At 38.2% G+C, this 18,040-nt stretch overlaps 2 protein-coding genes across 11 annotated transcripts in view; one reads left to right on the forward strand and one right to left on the reverse strand.

The window, feature by feature from the left end:
• GPM6B (glycoprotein M6B) overlaps window positions 1-12,248 on the forward strand; it is a 108,327-nt gene extending 96,079 nt beyond the window's left edge. For 4 of the 9 annotated variants that reach the window (XM_039379926.1, XM_027725212.2, XM_027725208.2 and 1 more), the window contains 5 exons: window positions 1,575-1,731; window positions 4,887-5,058; window positions 6,939-7,012; window positions 7,315-7,380; window positions 9,688-12,248. In XM_039379926.1, the coding sequence (XP_039235860.1) occupies window positions 1,575-1,731; window positions 4,887-5,058; window positions 6,939-7,012; window positions 7,315-7,380; window positions 9,688-9,837 (619 nt within the window). In that variant the 3' untranslated portion in view covers window positions 9,838-12,248. Of the gene's footprint in view, window positions 1-1,574; window positions 1,732-4,886; window positions 5,059-6,938; window positions 7,013-7,314; window positions 7,381-7,714; window positions 7,753-8,060 lie in introns of all 9 variants that reach the window. The other 5 variants (XM_039379927.1, XM_027725209.2, XM_027725213.2 and 2 more) reach the window with 3 other exon arrangements.
• A 435-nt stretch (window positions 12,249-12,683) lies between these two features.
• OFD1 (OFD1 centriole and centriolar satellite protein) overlaps window positions 12,684-18,040 on the reverse strand; it is a 30,339-nt gene continuing 24,982 nt past the window's right edge. For both annotated transcript variants that reach the window (XM_027725205.2, XM_039379924.1), the window contains 5 exons: window positions 17,495-17,614; window positions 16,258-16,409; window positions 15,222-15,392; window positions 13,935-14,005; window positions 12,684-12,879 (listed from right to left, as the gene is read on the reverse strand). In XM_027725205.2, coding sequence (XP_027581006.2) covers window positions 12,834-12,879; window positions 13,935-14,005; window positions 15,222-15,392; window positions 16,258-16,409; window positions 17,495-17,614 — 560 coding nt within the window. In that variant the 3' untranslated portion in view covers window positions 12,684-12,833. The remainder of the gene's footprint in view (window positions 12,880-13,934; window positions 14,006-15,221; window positions 15,393-16,257; window positions 16,410-17,494; window positions 17,615-18,040) is intronic.

The raw sequence follows: 18,040 nt of genomic DNA on the forward strand, positions 1-18,040 counted from the left end.
GGCAGAAGAGATGTTAGAAAGGGGCAAATAATTGAAGCCTACAGAGACATAAAATAAATGAAAAATACGTTAGTAGGACACCCTTTGGAAAAGACTTTTTTAACCACTTTTCCTACTACTAATTTCTGGTAACATGCATTGAGTCTCTCCTAGACCCTTAATGATGCTGAAATGAATTCTTCTGTACTCTATTAAATCCTGAATTAATTTTGTCATGCTTTACAGCACAGGTGCAACAGCTTTATCCTGTTACTTTTAATCAGTTTGGAAAACAAATATATCACTTCCCACATAAAATTTTAAATGAGCAATATCCTATTTTTATACAAGGATAACATTTAACTATATAAATGGTGGTAATCAATTTTCTTTAAGCTAAAACATGCATATGCTCTTTGGAGATCTGTGCTAGCAGCTACTTAATGGAGAGTGGCAAGAATTGGAAAACAAAATCTGAGGAAAACATATTTATCCTTAGAAAACTGGTAGTGTGGATGCATAAAATTAACCTCTTTGTTCTGTGAATAGCTTAATCCAAAATAACCCTCCCAACAATCAAATTACTTTTAAGAAGTTCTGGGGAAGTTGTACTAATAACAAAGTATCACTTTTGGAGACCAGAAGTGTTGTATGGAAGATCTGGCATTCTAGTCCTTCAAAACAATTGGCTTCAGATACTAAATCTGATTGATAATATTTAGAAGTTATTCTTTCCATTTGCCTATTCTATCATTGCAGATGGTAGATTTTTAAGGAATCAAGAACTTTCTCAAATAATATCTGAGGGAGGTGCTTATACTACGTGCCCTGAGATCTTTTTTCTCTGAGTGGTTCCAGAGTACCTGAAATGGAAGCATTTCCTACATAATTCTTTAATTTTTAAAAAAATTTATTTACATTATGGGGAGCTCAACACTGTTGTGACTCAAGGCACTAAAACTACCTGCTCACTTGGAAGTACCCTTCTAGGCTGTAGAGCAACTATTCCTCCTCAGGAGAAGTCACTACTCACTGCATACTCTCTGAGTTTTGTATCAGACAAATATTGCTGAATTTAGAAATTTTTGCAAACATACATTAACTGGATTTTACAAGTGAAAATAAGGAATTTCAGAGACTGCTTCCTTTCCCTAATCCTGAAGAATCACCATGGAGCCTGGTAGTTCAGCCAGGAGTTCAGCTCCAGGTTTTGCCCATTTCAAAGCCCTGCATTGTCCCTGTCAGACATTCCCAAGTTAGGTGTCAGGATCAGTAACAGGAAAAAGAAAACCTCCATAGTGGAGGTGTGAAACTGCAGTTTTAACCTGGTGAGTAATATTAGTCAGTATAAGGACTGCAGCACAAGCAGGGGATGCTCAGGTGGATGCAAGACTAATGCACGTCAGTATTGCTTACCTGGAAAGTGGGGCAGTCATACCAGTGCTCTCCTACAGCCTGCTTGCTTAAAATGCTAAGGAGCTTGAACTTTGTTCCAAGAAAAAGAGTTCTCTCTAATTTATTAGGACTTGGAAGGACTGACTTTGTTTTTATAGGACTGAAATCTAATTATATCTTTTTTTTCTCTTCCATTGTAGAATACAGCTAATGCAGTATGTAATTTATGGCATTGCGTCATTTTTCTTCTTATATGGAATAATCCTTTTGGCAGAAGGTTTTTATACAACAAGTGCTGTGAAGGAGCTGCATGGAGAGTTCAAAACGACAGCCTGTGGCCGCTGCATCAGTGGAATGGTGAGTAGCATCAGAACTGAGAACAGCAGTCTTTACTGGCTAAAACCTGTTGGGCTTGGTTTGACTCCTGTGGTTTTGAACAACAATGTATTGCTGCCTTCTTTGTTTAATTCGTTTTGGGTGGTCAGGGTCAATCCCTGGTCTTGGTCCCACTTTGAACTTCAGGAGTGCTTGGTCAAACTGAAATTCTGCAGATGGACTGTTGGGGTGCTGCTGTGGCCTCCCTGGTCATCAAGGTGAACCCACCAGTCTGAACTAAACTGAGGGAGACCGTTAATTTTAAAACACTCAATGTGAGCCAAAATTAATTTTGTGCTTTTAAATATGTAACATTAGTGATGCTTAAAGGCAGAATGTTAAATGGCTGTGGTTTGCAGAGCTATTTAAATATCAAACTGTAATGCCTCTGACTTCCATAGTTAATTTTGCTTGAGTGTCTGGATCGTTCAAACGAACAGTAATGAATGAATGAAGCTTCACAACATCTTTGCACTTGAGTCAAGTATTGATTTGCAGATGGCAAAAGGCATACAGATAGAATAGTGAGTCTTTTTCACAAAGCTGAAACATTTAAAGCCTTGAAGTTACAAGCCTTATTCCCTTCAGTATACTTCTGTATTAGAACAAAATTGTAAGCAAAGTTTAACTAAAAATAAAACTTCAAATTCTCACCCACATTGTCCCCTAGGGCACACTCTGCAAGAACAGCCATAACTATGTTTCTGAGACAGGATTTCAAAGCTATTACTGAAAATCTGAATTCAAAGCTCATAGTTTTGGAGGAAGCTAAGCAGTATGACAGATCGCCCACGGGAAAGTGTGGGTGAAAAGAGAAGAGGCTTTTGATGTGATCGTTGCATTTTAATATACAGTCTATATCCTGTACTTAAAAAATATATACTTTCAGCTGGTTAAATACAAAAGAGATGCATGTTTATTTTCACGAGAGTTAGCAATTTTCCACTGTGCTGTTGGGTACTTACTGAATTTTCCAACAGCTAATAAAAATAAGGCACCTGATAATTTTCCAGTTAAGCAGCTATTTGCTCACTCTTTTTCTAGCAAGTGTGGTCTTCACCAAGGAGCAAAATTAGATCTAAAGCAGTGCTTTTCAAAGACCCAAAATAAAGTAGAAACATACACATGCGTGCATCTCATCAGTGCAGACAGTTGCTTATGCAACTGAGTAGTTGCAGGCACATGATTGTCAGCTGGTTATACAAATACCAGCATGGCACGTGGAAATATGAAAGAAAATTGTTTTCATGTTTGCCCATATTTGTCCAGACAGTGAAGGAGAGAATTTACCAACTCAGTAATGGCTTGAAGCTCTTGTAAGACATATTAATGTTTCGCAGTGACAGGAAAAGTGCCTGTATACTGCTGTGTAAAACTCTAGGCTTAGAACAAGGTTTGCAAGGAGATATAATATTTAACAGACTAATCAATGCAGCTGGTTTCAGGCAACAAGGTTTTGGACATGCAGTGATGTTTTCTTTTGCCTCTTTCATTAAGAGCTCCTCTACTTCTTCCTTTGTTACATTACCGAGTGAGGTCCTGAAAGGCAGTCCCATCTTGCATAAGGTTATTACAGAAGACAGACTTCCAGCTTCCCTAAATTATTTGTGTTGGCTCTGGTAACACAGAATAGCCATTTCCCACAGTTATCACTTTAAATGTGAGAATGAGTGTATTTTTTTCTGGCTATTTCTTAGGAGTTAAAGGCTTTGTGCACTTCCTCTTGTGCACACTTCCACACACACGTATGCAAACTCATGTTTTATGTATAGTGTGTCTATAGAAATCCTTTAACCTGGTCCATTTGGTCCTTCCCAAAATCCAAAGAGAGTATCCTTAATTCGCACATAAAGCATAAAGGTCTGGTATGTGGCACTATCTAATAGGAGAAGAGGTATTTTAGTTGAGTTGTACATAAATTAAAGTCTAGCTGGGGTTTTATGGGCCATGGTTTTGCAAGCACTTCCACCTCCTCACACACCACCTTCGTTGACTGAAACCTAACCAGTTGCTCAGCTTTTGCTCTAACACTTGGGGGATTATTCAGTGCATGTGGCAAAAAAACCTATGAGGATGCAAACTTCCACCACTGCAACATTAGTTCAGTCTTGTGGTTCTGGGTCAGACTGACACAACCTCCCCCCGAGAGCCTTTCCCATCCTTGCTGTAGCACACAAGTTTTAAGTAAGATAGGAGAGCACCAGTGATTTACTGGAAGTAAAGCCTTTCCAATCCACCTACAGTTAAGAGAGAACAGCTACAGCCAATGGTGAAAGGAGAACACAGAAGACGTAACAGCATTCCCCCGCTTTCCAAGTAGGATCCAAATCCTGGTCTCTCCAGGAGGAGGGAGATAGCAACTGGTGCCAGAGCTACTGTTTCTCCATAAAACTCAGAAGAGGAGGGAAAAGGGAAGGGGCCCATTGGGAGGGGGAAGCTGAAGGCTTCCAAAGCAATCAGTTCCCCACCTTATAATCTTACAAAACAAAATCCACAGAATATTTTTTTTTTAGAAAGAACAAACCCAAACCAGCAAATTTCACTGGACAAACCCATGATTCTCTAAGGGAAGTAACTAATTTGCTTCTTGGTAATGTGTATGATATCAATTGAATCCTTCTAATCTGCTGTTAATGGTCATGGTATGTTTGCAGACATAGGTATTTTTAAATGTTATATTCCAAATTGATTTCAATAAATCAGAGAGTATGGGAGAGCTCTGTGAACATCAATTTACTGTGTTGTTTTGATTTACAAGTTGCATAGAAATGCTAGTGTGTTATAGTTAATTAAAAAAAAACCTTAAATTGATTTTTGTTGGAATTTTATTGGTTTTAGCCTACAAACAGCATCCCTGCTTAGCAGAGAATCTTGAGAAATCAGTGGGCTGCTCTTTCATCTGTTTTCTCAAGCAGGCTGATTAAAAAGGAAATGTCTGAATTACTTTCTTAGTAGCACTTAAACTACCAAAGTAACTGTAAACAACGAGAATACTGATTTTTTGTGCTTGGAAATCAAATGTTTTCTTACCTGCATTCTGCAAGTGTGCTTAAAGATTATTTTGAAGCATTTTTAAGGAAAATTCAAATAGTCTTTTCAAAGAATAAATGCAAAGTGTTTGTATTTTCTCTGCCCAGTTTGTTTTCCTCACCTATGTGCTTGGAGTGGCCTGGCTCGGGGTCTTTGGCTTTTCTGCTGTGCCTGTCTTTATGTTCTATAACATATGGTCAACTTGTGAAGTCATCAAGTCTCTTCAGACAAATGTGACGGTTCCAGGGGACCAGATCTGCGTGGATATCAGGCAATACGGTACTCATTTTAATCCTTATTAAATGCTTCATCTTTCTCCTCGGTCTGCCTTCAGTAGTTTTGTCTCAGCCTTATCAGATGAATCAAATGCAAAAGCATCTTCTATCTCTGAATGCGGTATTACCTCTCTAATTAATTCACATTACGCTGCTCTCTCTCCAGATGCAATCAATTTAACTGAACTGGCAAGTCATTTATCTAAAATGATTTTGTAGCAGTTTCCAATACTATAGTATTAGGTTTGAAAATAGATCAGCCTCAAAATAAACTGCTTGGAAACAGTACTAAGAAATAGATAGCCAGACTGTGGTTTTTGAACCCACATACATATATTCTTTCCTTTCAGAAAGTTGTTTTACATTTAAAGATGAAGTTAACACCTGAACGTTGCTCTAACGATTACTTTCAGTTAAAACCCCAAAAACCTGCAATTAAAAGTCTGCCTTAACTAATAATAAATTAATACTGCTTTCTGATGACACGCAGAAATCTGAGGGAACTGGGGCAATAGCTTAAAATAGGGTCAGGCTTTTCAAGTTGTTCATTCCTTAAGGTGAATTTTTCCTGAAGTTAATCTTTTCAGCTTCCCTTGTGCAGAAGTTCTTTTGTCACCATTACTTTTGGCTTGATTTTAGCTAGCATTTTCTATGAATGTTTCTTTCTTTGGACTAAGTCATTCAAAGCTGAGAAAACGGATTCAGAGTTGAAAAAGTAAGAAAGCTTGGTTTTGCTCTCCTGTCCAGGTAAGTCCAGTAGAAGAAAAGATATACTAATTTTAAAAGCAAGAAGTACTCAAATTGGTTAAATGTTTGCATCCTGTTTTAGCTGCTGACAGAAAGAGGCTGGGAAGACATTTCCTTCAGCAGCAAAGCCTAGGAATGAAGGGAGATGTGCTCCTCCACTTTCCTGCTCCTCCTGGTTGTGTGGTAGCTGTATTAGTGCAGTATAGAGCTGTGTTGTTGCTCTGATCAGTAAAATCATCTGGGTTTCAATGCATGATGGGAGAGAGCAGCTCCTTAACAGGCAACTTATTACTGTCACTGAACTGTCCTCACATTTTTGGATGGAAATGGTAGCTAAAAGGCTTCAATTATATATTGTAGATACAGAAAAGCTGACTTTAAAGTAAATCCTTTAAAATCTTTTTGAAATTATTCGGTGACCTGCTGCCTACGGAGTTGCTAATTCCAACCAGCTGGGTTGAAATGTGAAGTTGTATGGGGAGACAAACTGGTTTTCTCCTAATTCAAATGGGTTTTGCTTAAGCTTCACATCTGTTACAGGCCTAAAAGCTCAGGTTATTTCAGATCTGCTAGATCCTGTTGAATTTTCAGACTTTCAGTTGTGTAAGAAAAGTAATTGGGAGTAAATGAGGTGCATCAAACTGAATTCTCTTGTAGCAGTGTTCACTTGATGCTTTTTACCTATTGGAACTAAACCAGAAAAAAATATTGTAATTCTTCCCTCTAGCTCCAAATTCACACTCTTCCACAGTAGTTACTTGCTCAAGTAGAATTTAATCTAGTAAGTGCTATCCTGAAAAGTGCCAAGTACCTCTGAGATGCAGATTCTCTCCTTGGTGCTGAGTGGGGGAGTAGGCAGCATGCAACTGGACCCAAAGTGCAAAAACCCAACCGTTTGGCTGCCATATGGGAAAACCACATCTGAGAACATGCCTTGGCAGCAAGCCTTGGTGTGAGGAGAAAGCATAACTTGAGGGAGTTGTTTTAATTCCTCCTGCCAACTCAAAGCTGTACTGGTCAATGCGCAGATGCCCAGAATGGGAACACAACTGGCAAGTGGGTGGAAGAGATGAGAGAGGAACAGAAAGTGTGTGTTGATTGCTAAAATTAGTGGTTTCTTTTGCTGTGGTATTTCAGGTATTATCCCTTGGAATGCTGTACCTGGCAAAGCCTGTGGCCCGATTTTAGAGAACATCTGCAACACGAACGAGGTACAGAAATGTAACCTGTGTACAGCTTTTACCTACAAGTTACTTGGGCATCATGTAATAAATAACTTGATGAAAGTTTTTGGTGAGAACTCATATATTAGTATAAAGAATTGCTTTAAACACAACACTAAAATAATTGTTATGTCATCCATAAAAATTATTTCAGAACATTTTTATTTTCTAAAGCTTTGCTACCTTGCTACAAAGATGGGTTTATTATCATTATTCTCTAGAACACTTGAAATGCATTTTATACTATCCCATTGAATTACCTCAATGTTTTTAATATGTTTCTTCTTCAGTTCTACATGTCTTATCACCTGTTCATTGTGGCTTGTGCTGGAGCTGGTGCCACTGTCATAGCACTGGTGGGTAGTATTTTTTGGTTTTATTATGTAAAATGTTCATTTCAGGCTTAAGATGCTTTAAGATTGAATTTTGTACATATTAAAAATAGTGATACTAGACATTAAGGAGGGTGAGCTGCTATGGTTCGGTCATTATAAGTCAGCAGGTCCCCAACTTTTGCTTTAAGTCATCTTAACCTGCCTCCCACATACTTAGAAAAAAATTATTTGCATGTCCTTTGAAAATCCTACTTCTATCCACTATTTCTTCTTTTATGTCCATTATTTATTTTCATTTTTGTAGTTTATTTGATCAGCCACTTGTAACCTCTTGGTTTTTTTTGTCTGGACCCAGGCAGATTGACTAGTCCAAGCCTGCAATGCCAGTTACAGGTAGCAGTTGGGAAAAGGGATGTTAACAAGATGACTTGCTTCCTATGTCTAATGCTTCTTTTAGCGGCCAGCTTCTAACCTTGTGCCAGCCAAACCCAAGTGTAACACTCGCAATTTGTTGACAGAATAGCCTAGGGTCTGTTTTGGGTTATCCTCCCCAGATAAATGGCAGGTTATTTATCTTGCATCTTCACCCTGGAAGAAGCTCAGAACAACGTCTGTTGTAAAAGTATCAACAGTTGCCCAAGTGGGCTTGAGCCGTCACCTTGTTGTATCTTACTCTCCTGTATTTTGTTCTCTTCCACCAGCTGATCTACATGATGGCTACTACATATAACTATGCTGTTTTGAAGTTTAAGAGTCGGGAAGATTGCTGCACTAAATTCTAAATTGTATAAGCCCAGTAAAGAGCTGCATTGCGTAGCTTGAAATACCACTGACACCCTAGGCTAAAAGTCTAGCTTTCTGAATTTTGTTACAGTAATTGTAAATAGCTTCAGTAAGCATCGTTTAGCTTATCAGATTAATAAAATGACTTCTTGTATATGAACTATGATGTGGACGAGATCTGGCTATTTTTTTTATGTTGAGAGGATTCAGTTACTGTAGGGGTGTTTATAAAGCATCCTTCTGAAAAGGGGATGTTTTCATTTCAAGTCTCCACTTGCTTTCTAACAGTCATCTCAAACAAATACTGGAAACAGTTCAGGGTCAGAATTATTAATTTATTCTTTAGCATGAAAGCCAAATACAAATATCCCCAAGCATACAATATATATAATGCAAAAGCAAAGGAATAATAAAGTAGTGCCAGTCTTTTTTGGCAGAGACCAGGTATTATGAATTAATATGCTTGTAGTTCCAAGTGATTCCATGGATGATGAAGTCAATTTTTTTCTCTTACTCCAAGTAATTGTCAAGTCATGCTCTTTCTAGAAGAAAATATATCCTTGTCTTAGCTCTGCGTAAAACAATCACATTCTTTCTTTTGGACCCTGAACTAGTAAGAAATGGTATATAAATCGCTTCTGTTCTTGTGTGACTGCACTTTAGTAACTGATTTCTCAGTAGCCAGATCTCAAAAATGTAAGTATGACTGCACGGGAAGCAAAACCATGCATAGATCACAAGGAACTTTTTACACTGTTGGGGGAAAAAAAAAGAGAAGTGAATCAGTGTTTTCAAATGTAGATGTTTTTGCATGAAGTATGGGGAAAAAGAAGTTGGCAAGAGACAAATGCACAAACTAGAAAAAAATCTACACAATAATTAAAAAAAGAGAACCGTTTGTTATGTAAAATTCTTCACCTGAGGTTGGACAATGGAAGTTTAAAATGTAGCTATAAAAATACAGGATTAAGACTTCTTAACCCGGAGATTGCATGCTTTTGCTTAGTTTTGGACTCATACTTTGATGTTTAATTTTTCAGTGTGTTAATGTAGCCTTGTTCGCGTAAATAAAACGGTTCACAGTTTCAGGTTTTTTCCATGGGGAGGGTGGAATTCTCATCTGCTTGTTGGGGGGAAAGAGATACCAGGCTCTGGCCTTGGATATGCATAAACACCACAACCTTAGAAAGCAGTTCTTCTGAGCACCTCATAGGTTACTGATTACGTATATTGCCACGTACAAAACTGTTTTCCTGCCTCCCCCCCATTCTGCATTTTAATTGATCCGTATGACTCTGTAGCTCTTTTTAATATTGTTATACTAACTTTCTCTGAATTGTGAATAACCAACTGAATTATTAGCATGCCAAATTCTAGAGATCTTTGAAAATAGCCTCTGTGCTTGTTTTAATAACAGAATGCTTATTAACGTAGAATAACTTGGTTTTTTGGTTGTTATTTTAAAAAGCGTCTATTAATCTAACTACCAGCTTGCTTTGCCTCTTGACATGCTCACTCGCCATCATGCTCACCCTTCTCTTCCAGATCCACTTCCTCATGATACTGTCTTCTAACTGGGCCTACTTAAAGGATGCAAGCAAAATGCAGGCCTACCAAGATATCAAAGCAAAAGAAGAGCAGGAGCTTCAGGATATCCAGTCTCGGTCAAAAGAGCAACTCAATTCTTACACATAAATGTTTGCCACAGTAATTCAGCAGAAGAGTTCTGTAGCTCTGACAAATCAGCAAATAGCTGCTCTGCAGTACAGATGTGTGTCTACCAAACAAAATTAGAGAGAAGTGCAAAAGCTTCACATTCCAGCTCCTGGAACACTTTAATAGGGAAATCTTCCCATGGGTAATCTTCCATCCTTTCATACATAGAATGGAGGGTTTATTCCAGGCATTTTAAAAGGCAACACTTTACAAAAAGCGACCAAATGATTCTTCTTTGAGACTTTTGGTGTTTAACATTTGACTTGTTCTACAGCATCATGTCCTGCACCAAACCGTGGCAGGTGCTCCAAACCCGCAGGCAGGAGATCTGTGCAGACCTCAGGCACAGGCACGTGCACGGTGTGTGATTGAGTGTCTCCCAAACAAACCTGTAGCCACCTGGGATTCCTGGCGTAGGCTTCTGCTTACGTGAGGCGCAGCTGCAGCATCTCCCAAGTTGCAAGGAGGCTGTCTTGGAACGTGGGCCACAGGAGCAGCACTCCACCCTGGTGCCACACTTGTCCATGATGAAGCTGTCACGTCCCTGTGCTTACCTGAGTGTCGAGCAGATGTCCCAAGTTTTAATCTTTTTATTAACTATTTAATGGAATGTAGACCCTTGGATCTGGATAATGATCCCCTTCTTTGAAAATAAATGTCAGCTTTGCCTTAATATTTATTTTCTATAAATGTCTTAGCATTTATATAGTGGCAGGAGACCATTATCCTACATTTTAAATAAGTGAAAAGTGTTACCTTATTAAAATGACACTGATTTGACTATTCCAAATGAGTGGATGAGAAAGTTTGCAGAGTTTTACACAAACAATAAAAATTACAGCCATAAAAAATAATACAGGATGTCCACCTTTTTCTATCTTGGTGCTTAGCAAATTTATAGTCAGTGCTTATGTGTTTTCCTTTTTACAAATTAATTAGCACACTAAGAAAACGTGGTGTTCAGAAAAAAAAACAAAAGAAAAACAAACAAACTGGTGCCATTTTAAAGTCATTACCCATAGAAGTCTGCCTTCTAATTAATGGTTTTTTTCAGAAGCATTCAGTGATATCTTGAGTATTAGTGATGGTATATTTGGTGTTTGTTCTATATGATATATATATATATATATAAATGTTGGGGGGGGAAGTAAAAATACATCATTCATTTGAAAAAATTAAATATTCAAGTCATACCCCTGCTAAGCTGATGTGTGGTTTGATAGTTCTAACTGTTTGCTGAATATACATCAAAGGAAGCACAAATTCCTTCAAATCAGTACTATGAGAAAAGGTATTTTTTGGGGGTATTAACTTCAACTATAATTTTTTTGTTAAATATTGAAGTCTAATTTGACAGTTTCAAAAAAGGGGCAAAGTTGATTGATGTAGAGCAAATATGACAAAATAGCCTAGTGTATGTTCTTACCTGTTGCATGAAGGAGACATTTCTACAGCAATGCAGGTGATGTTCTAGCCCAGTGTTTGCATAAGGGTAATAATGGAGGCAGTGTCTTAAAGCCTAATTCTTTTCTAATTCAGTGTAGCTATTACTGGGAGTTTTTGAAGTTTTGTTTAAGTAGTCTAATATTTTTATGTAAAGAGCATTAAATTTTGCTATGTATAAATTTTTGTAACCTAACAGTGAATCAATATTTTCTATCAGTGCCAAGGGCTTCCTGTAGTTACATCCAAGTGTTAAAATAAATATTTGTAGATAATAGACAACACTTGTGTATGCTTATTTGAAAACAGACCTACAGCTACTCCATGGCAGTGCATCTCTAGGCTTTTTGTCTCTATCCGAAGTGAAACACGTTGTGTTCCCTAGTTCCCCGCTCCCTCCTGCAGGGAAGGGGATGCCCTGTAGGTGCACGCTGCAGTGTGGTGAGGCAGCCAGTGTGTCTAGCATGAAGTAGTGGTAGTTGTTCCAGGCCAGCATAATGCAACAAGCACTACCCGTCCCGTTCCCGACACCGAACAGGAGGAGTCTCTCAGAATTTGTGAAGGCCAACGTGGCTGCAACAGCAAATTAAGCAGCATGTAAAATTAAGACTAGCCACCATCTCACATTTTAGCTTCATTTCAAAAAGCAAAGTTTGTATCTGTCACGGTTTTGGTACGTTGTGTTTCAACATCCAGTGAATTCAAGACAGAGCTTTGTTTTTTGCCCCTAAATTCTGTCAAACTTGGCTTCATGTTCTTGTAGTTAGATCAAGATGAGCAGCCTCAAATGCAGTGCAAGTTGTAATATATGCTGCCACCCAAAATTACTTCATTGATAAAAACTACTGTATTTTATACTGTAAATAAAGTTTAATGATCTTGCCTATAATCTACCTACAAAATACAAAGCTTAAATAAAGATGAGTTAAATAGCATTTTTATTTTAATCTCTCCGTTCTGGGCTGGTTAATACCAACAAGGTGATACATGAGATGGGCCGCTTTTGGAAGTGGTTGCTGCCCCTGCCACAGCAGTAGAATGGGCACGTTAGTTTGAGTCTGTCACACTCGACACTCTGAAACTGTGCAAGCCAAGTGTCTCCACGGGACACCTTTAAAAGCAGGTGATGATGACTGAATGTTTTGTTACCTGCACACAGTTACTTTCACCCACACATTGCACCATCTGGAGGAGAAGGGGTTGGGAGGTGGGGGTTGTCAAAGTTTCCACGAATTCGGTGCCAAAACAAATCTACCCAAACATCCTGATCAGTTTCTGTTCTCTGCTTTGTCCTTTCTCTAACCCCACCCAAGGGCTTCCTCCTGGACTAGTGGCACATCAGGACTCGCTATTTGATAGCAAGTCAATGACTGAAGTGATGAGACGGCTCAAAATCAGCTTTATTAATTTATAATTACACAGCCTGCAATGTTAGTGCTTAACATTTATTACAACTTTTTACAGGCAGAAAGCTGCGTCAACAACATCTTTCTTATCATAATAATTAAAATTAAAAAATCAGAAGCTATTGTTCACCAGAAGCTTTCATCCATGTCTCCATGAGAAATGTCTGCAACGCTGTATTGATTATAGAGAGAGAAAGTGGTATGAGTCCAAAGTAGTTCTTGTCTTAAATCTTAAATATTAATACTCATTTTAAAAAGAGAGTAAAGAGACTGCCTCTGCTGCAATTCTCTTGATGTTTCAGTGAACTAATGGCAATAAGCCAGCCCTTAAGGGTGAGGATTTGGGCCTTCATTAACTGAAAGCCATTACCTATCTCTCAAAAAGCAGAACTATCTATCTGCTGCTTCTGTAGTGCTTACCCAGTGAAAACAACACCAGTGGTGCCATCACAGGAGCACCAGGGTAGGGTCTGCTGTGTTTAACAGCACTTTAAAGGCACACAAAATAATGAATCATTACTACGGTTATGGTGAGCCTTTAGGGTTTTGGGTTTTTTAACTGCTCCACCTTTTTTGCTTATTTTCAATTCTACGTCTTCAAATAAACTGAAAGACTTGATAGGAGGTTGTTTGATTTTTTTCCCTTTCGAGCAACTAAAACCTACATACCCTTACTTAGCAACGCCTAGAGAAAACCAGAGGAAGTGCCCAGGCTGTCGTAACTCAGTGCAGGCAGTCAGATCTTTGAAAAAACCATGTTAAAAGTCCATGATGCTACTGATAAATCAAATCTAGAGTCAGTGCTAGTAACAGACTATGGGTAAGGTGCAGCACAGACAAACCTTCACACATGGGGTCATCACCCAAGAGGAATCCCTCATCAACTCACTGTGAAGGAATTCGGATGCTGCTCAGTTGCAGACAAAAAGTTGTAACTGCCAACAGCTACTGAAACAGATCACTGAATGCAGCTCCTAGATGCAAGTTAAGCACCACATAGTGCTTAACTTGCATGTATAAGAATTGGAAGGATCTTAATTTTTCCAATATATTTGTTCTTGATTGCTAATTTATTTTGCTTTTTAAGGAGGCAAATGTCTCTTAAGTGTAATTCATATTGTAACTATTTATTAATTTGGAGTAATAATTAGTATTATTATGTAGTAATAGCAATTAATATTTAGGATTAATATGTAGTAGTAGAAATTATTAATACATGAGCCTCACCTGTCATCCTTTTCACTAGATAGAAGTCCCTCTGAATGTGATACTTCTCCTATTTCTTCTTTTTTTGAATCCTGGCAACCAAGAGAAAAAACACACTTTCTATAACTGGTTCTTAAGTCAAAATGTAAGTGACTCTATTGATAGTATCTGTATTTTTAAAACACCTACCCTATGTCTACAAATACTACATTGAATCTAGAATAGTAACACTTTGGAAATTCAGATTGGATCATGTGTGAACAAAGCATCCTGCATTTCTTTCACTGAAGTAATGTCCACTCATACCTCTTCTTTAATGTCAAATGTTCCATTTGGCCAGAATAAATTCTATTAGTTGTGTTAGTGGAACACAAACTGACCTGTGTAGATTCAAACTGTATTTAAACACAAACTAAAAATTGAGGACATTTAAGTTGTAGAATCATAGAATATGCTGAGTTGAAAGGGACCCACAAGGATAATTGAGTCCAACTCCTGGCCCTACCATCCCCAAGAGTCACACCATGTCCCTGAGAGTATCATCCAAACGCTTCTTGAACTCTGTCAGGTTTGGTGCTGTGACCACTTCCCTGGGAAGCCTGTTCCACTGCCCAACCATCCTCTGAGTGAAGAACCTTTTTCTAATATCCAACCTAAACCTCCCCTGACACAACTTCAGGCCATTCCCTCGGGTTCTGTTACTGGTCACCACAGAGAAGAGATCAGTGCCTGCCCCTCCTCTGCCCCTCACAAGGAAGTTGTGACTGCAATGAGGTCTCCCCTCAGTCTCCTCCAGGCTGAACAGACCAAATGACCTCAGCCACTTCTCATACAGCTTCCCCTCAAGGCCCTTCACCATCTTCATTGCCCTCCTTTGGACACTCTCTAACAGCTTAATACCTTTCTTATATTGTGGTGCCCAAACCTGCACACAGTATTCAAGGTGAGGCCTCCCCAGTGCAGAGCGGGACAATCCCCTACCTCGACCGGCTGGCGATGCTTTGCCTGATGCCCCCCAGGACATGGTTGGCCTTCCTATTGTCCTAGTACCTAAAAAAAACAAACTAACAAACCCGTTGCCCAGAGGACACCAGCAACCCTTACAAAAGAAAGTTTTCAGTGTTTTTTCTTTTGGATCATCACACTTTCTCCAATACAAAACCAAACACTCTGCTCTGCAAGTTGTTACATAAAGTTTCTAAATGAAGAAAAAACTAAAATGCGAATATTGTTTTCGTTCTAAGCATGCCTAGCAAGACACAAATTCAGTCAATAATATTTTTGGGACCATGTTTTGATGATAATCACCTTGTTTGAGAGATCCTGCTCTCTGCTTTGCTGAATTATTCTCATGTATTTTTCTAATGGATTTGAAGGAGGATCCTTTACATGATCTTCAGCACCAGAATTGCTATTCACAGATTTTACTCCCTCCTTATCTTCTTTTTCTTCATCTATTGTCATCGAGTCCTGGATATACTTAAAGACACAAAAAAGTAAGATTAAATACTGATCAGAAAAATATCTTTATACCTTAATGCCTGCACTATGCAGGATTTCATGTTAACCTCAGTAGAACACATCTGTCTAAAAAGCATTAAACTTATCACATGCCGTTCAAGATGAAATGTTAAGCTATTGCTTCCATTCAAAAAGTGATATTCAGGAAAACCCACTCTAACCCTGTCTGGATGTCCGAGATGCTGTGGGGCCTGAGGCTGCGATGTGTGACAACTGCGTGTGAACTGAAGATGATGAGCAGGCACAGAAATGCAAGTTTCCTGAAGGGCCTCATTTGCTGGTGCCAAGGGTTGTGTGAGCATGTCTTATCAGTACCAACCACTGCACTGAATCAAATTAACCAATTTAAGGCTGAGGAGAGGAAGATTAAATGGTCGGGAGCAAAAAATAAGTTTTACACAGGACCTAGAAATCCAGAACACTATTTAAACACAAGTTAATAAACACTATTTAAACAAGGAGTAATAAGCAGATGGACATTAACATGTTCTGGTGGTGTCCCACCTGCACTGGTCCAGACCAGAAAGACAGTGAATGTATAGCTTGTTCCAATTGCCTGGTGACAGTGGACTTCCAAGTTTTGCCATAAAACTGTAGTTTCCATTTACATGAAGCATGGAAGGAAAAGCATCTGTTTCCAGTGAAAAAGTTACTTGGCATAAGGAGACATTCTAGTGAGACTCTAGTTGATCACACAGGTACATAAAATAACTTAGCCTCTGATACTTCCACTTCATAGAATAAAATCTATTTTTAAACAAGTGGCACACACAGCAATCCTAAAATGCAGGGCACTACAAAGCTCCATTACTTATTAAGTTACCATCTCTTTGTTAAGCTTTTCCACTTCTTCTTGCTCGCTTTCCAAAGCTTCCTGTTGTTCTCTCTCTCTCCTTTCTTCTCTTGCTTTCCTTTCTTCTAAGTTTTCCTCAACTTCTCTGTTCTGTTCTTCAATCTGTCTTTGATCCAGCATCTCTGTGAAAAATTATTTCAACATCTGTCATTTGATTTATGTAGTTCAGTAATTGCTACAAGAGCATACAAATAAGTACCAGGCTCCTGTATAACATTAATAAAAAATGAAAAGCAACTGGATATACTGTTTATACATACATCAAAATTATTCTTGGGTATTGGGCAATGTTTTTTCCCCTGTAAACATTTTCAGCCTGATATATGACTCACTAAGAGTTAAGCAGTAGAGCCTAAGTAGAGGCGAGAGAGTTGACAAGTCTATGACACTTCTCATGGGCATTCTCATTAAACCTTTGTTATCCCAAAGTCCATTTTACTATATTCTTCCATCTCTGCAATGTGGTTGGATACAATTCTTTATATTTATAAAGCAAAGTACTTAAAACCCCTTTGAAATTTATTGCGGGACACACTGCTGATGTGACCAGTGTATTTAAAGAGCAGTCTACATAGAACAGCATCAGATAGTAACAAGAGGGGCAAACTTAAGTACTGGGAATCATGAGATGCTAGAAAGGTCTTCTCTAAATAAAAATAATCATAATGCTTCCATGTAGAACAATTAGAAAAGCAGCATATGCTGACTGAAATCATCCTCATCTACCCAAAGAATTAAAACAGCCTTGCGATAATAGTTCACCAACAAAGTCAAGAAAAAAGAAAAAAAATCCAGACAAGCAGTACATAAAATACTTTAAAACAAAACATTTCATGTCTTATTTCTATCAAGAGCAGAAATTTCTATCAGGAGCAGAAATTTCTATCAGGAGCAGAAATTATATGTAATAGTTATCCTAAAGAAAAAAAAAATTCAAATCACCTCTGCAGAAGCTGGACGGGGGGGTGGGACAGGTGGCAAAATATTAAAATGAAATTCATCTAAAACTAGGGTGAAAAAAAGTCATCCTCATACAGAACAGCAAAAGAAAACACTCCTTCCTCTTTAGTATAACATTAGCACTTTTTGGAAAATTTTTCAATCACACCAGCATACACACCTACAGAATGTTAAATATTTGGCTTTTTGATTACACATTTGACATATAAAAAACATATTTTATTTTCTGTCTGAGCTGAGAACTCACTTAAATCCTGAAGTGAAGTGGCTGTTGCTGGCACAGGAGCTGTGACACAGTTTCCATTAACGATGTCCCCAGATGGAAGCAACACATCACTTTCACACTCCTCTGGCACGTCCCCCTGATCTGGAGATGAAATTTGAACAATGGCTTCATTATTTTGTAATTGCAAAAGTGGAGCACAGTAATGGACACAAAGTGTGGGAATGGCTGAATTAGAACACATAAATATCAGCACTAATTGAGCATTTTCCCTTCAGCTTGACCATCTCCCTAAAGATTAAGAATTATCATAGGCATGATACAGAATTGTTAATTTTGAAATTAGTTATTGCAACACATCTGTTTATAAAGTCAAAACAGAAGAAATATGCAACACAAACCCAAAATGCTTTAATTTCTTTTCATAATCAAGATACAGGTCACAGAAAAATTACTTAGCTCATCCTTTCTATGCATATAAGAACAATCTTTAATTACTGATCACACACTCTTTATTGTGAAGCTTGCCTTCTTCAGTGCACAGGATGGATGCTAACTCATATATTCTAC

This window comes from Pipra filicauda, unplaced genomic scaffold, assembly GCF_003945595.2.
Source record: "Pipra filicauda isolate LSUMZ 115617 unplaced genomic scaffold, ASM394559v2 scaffold180_size1756469_pilon, whole genome shotgun sequence".
Lineage (NCBI taxonomy): Eukaryota > Metazoa > Chordata > Aves > Passeriformes > Pipridae > Pipra > Pipra filicauda.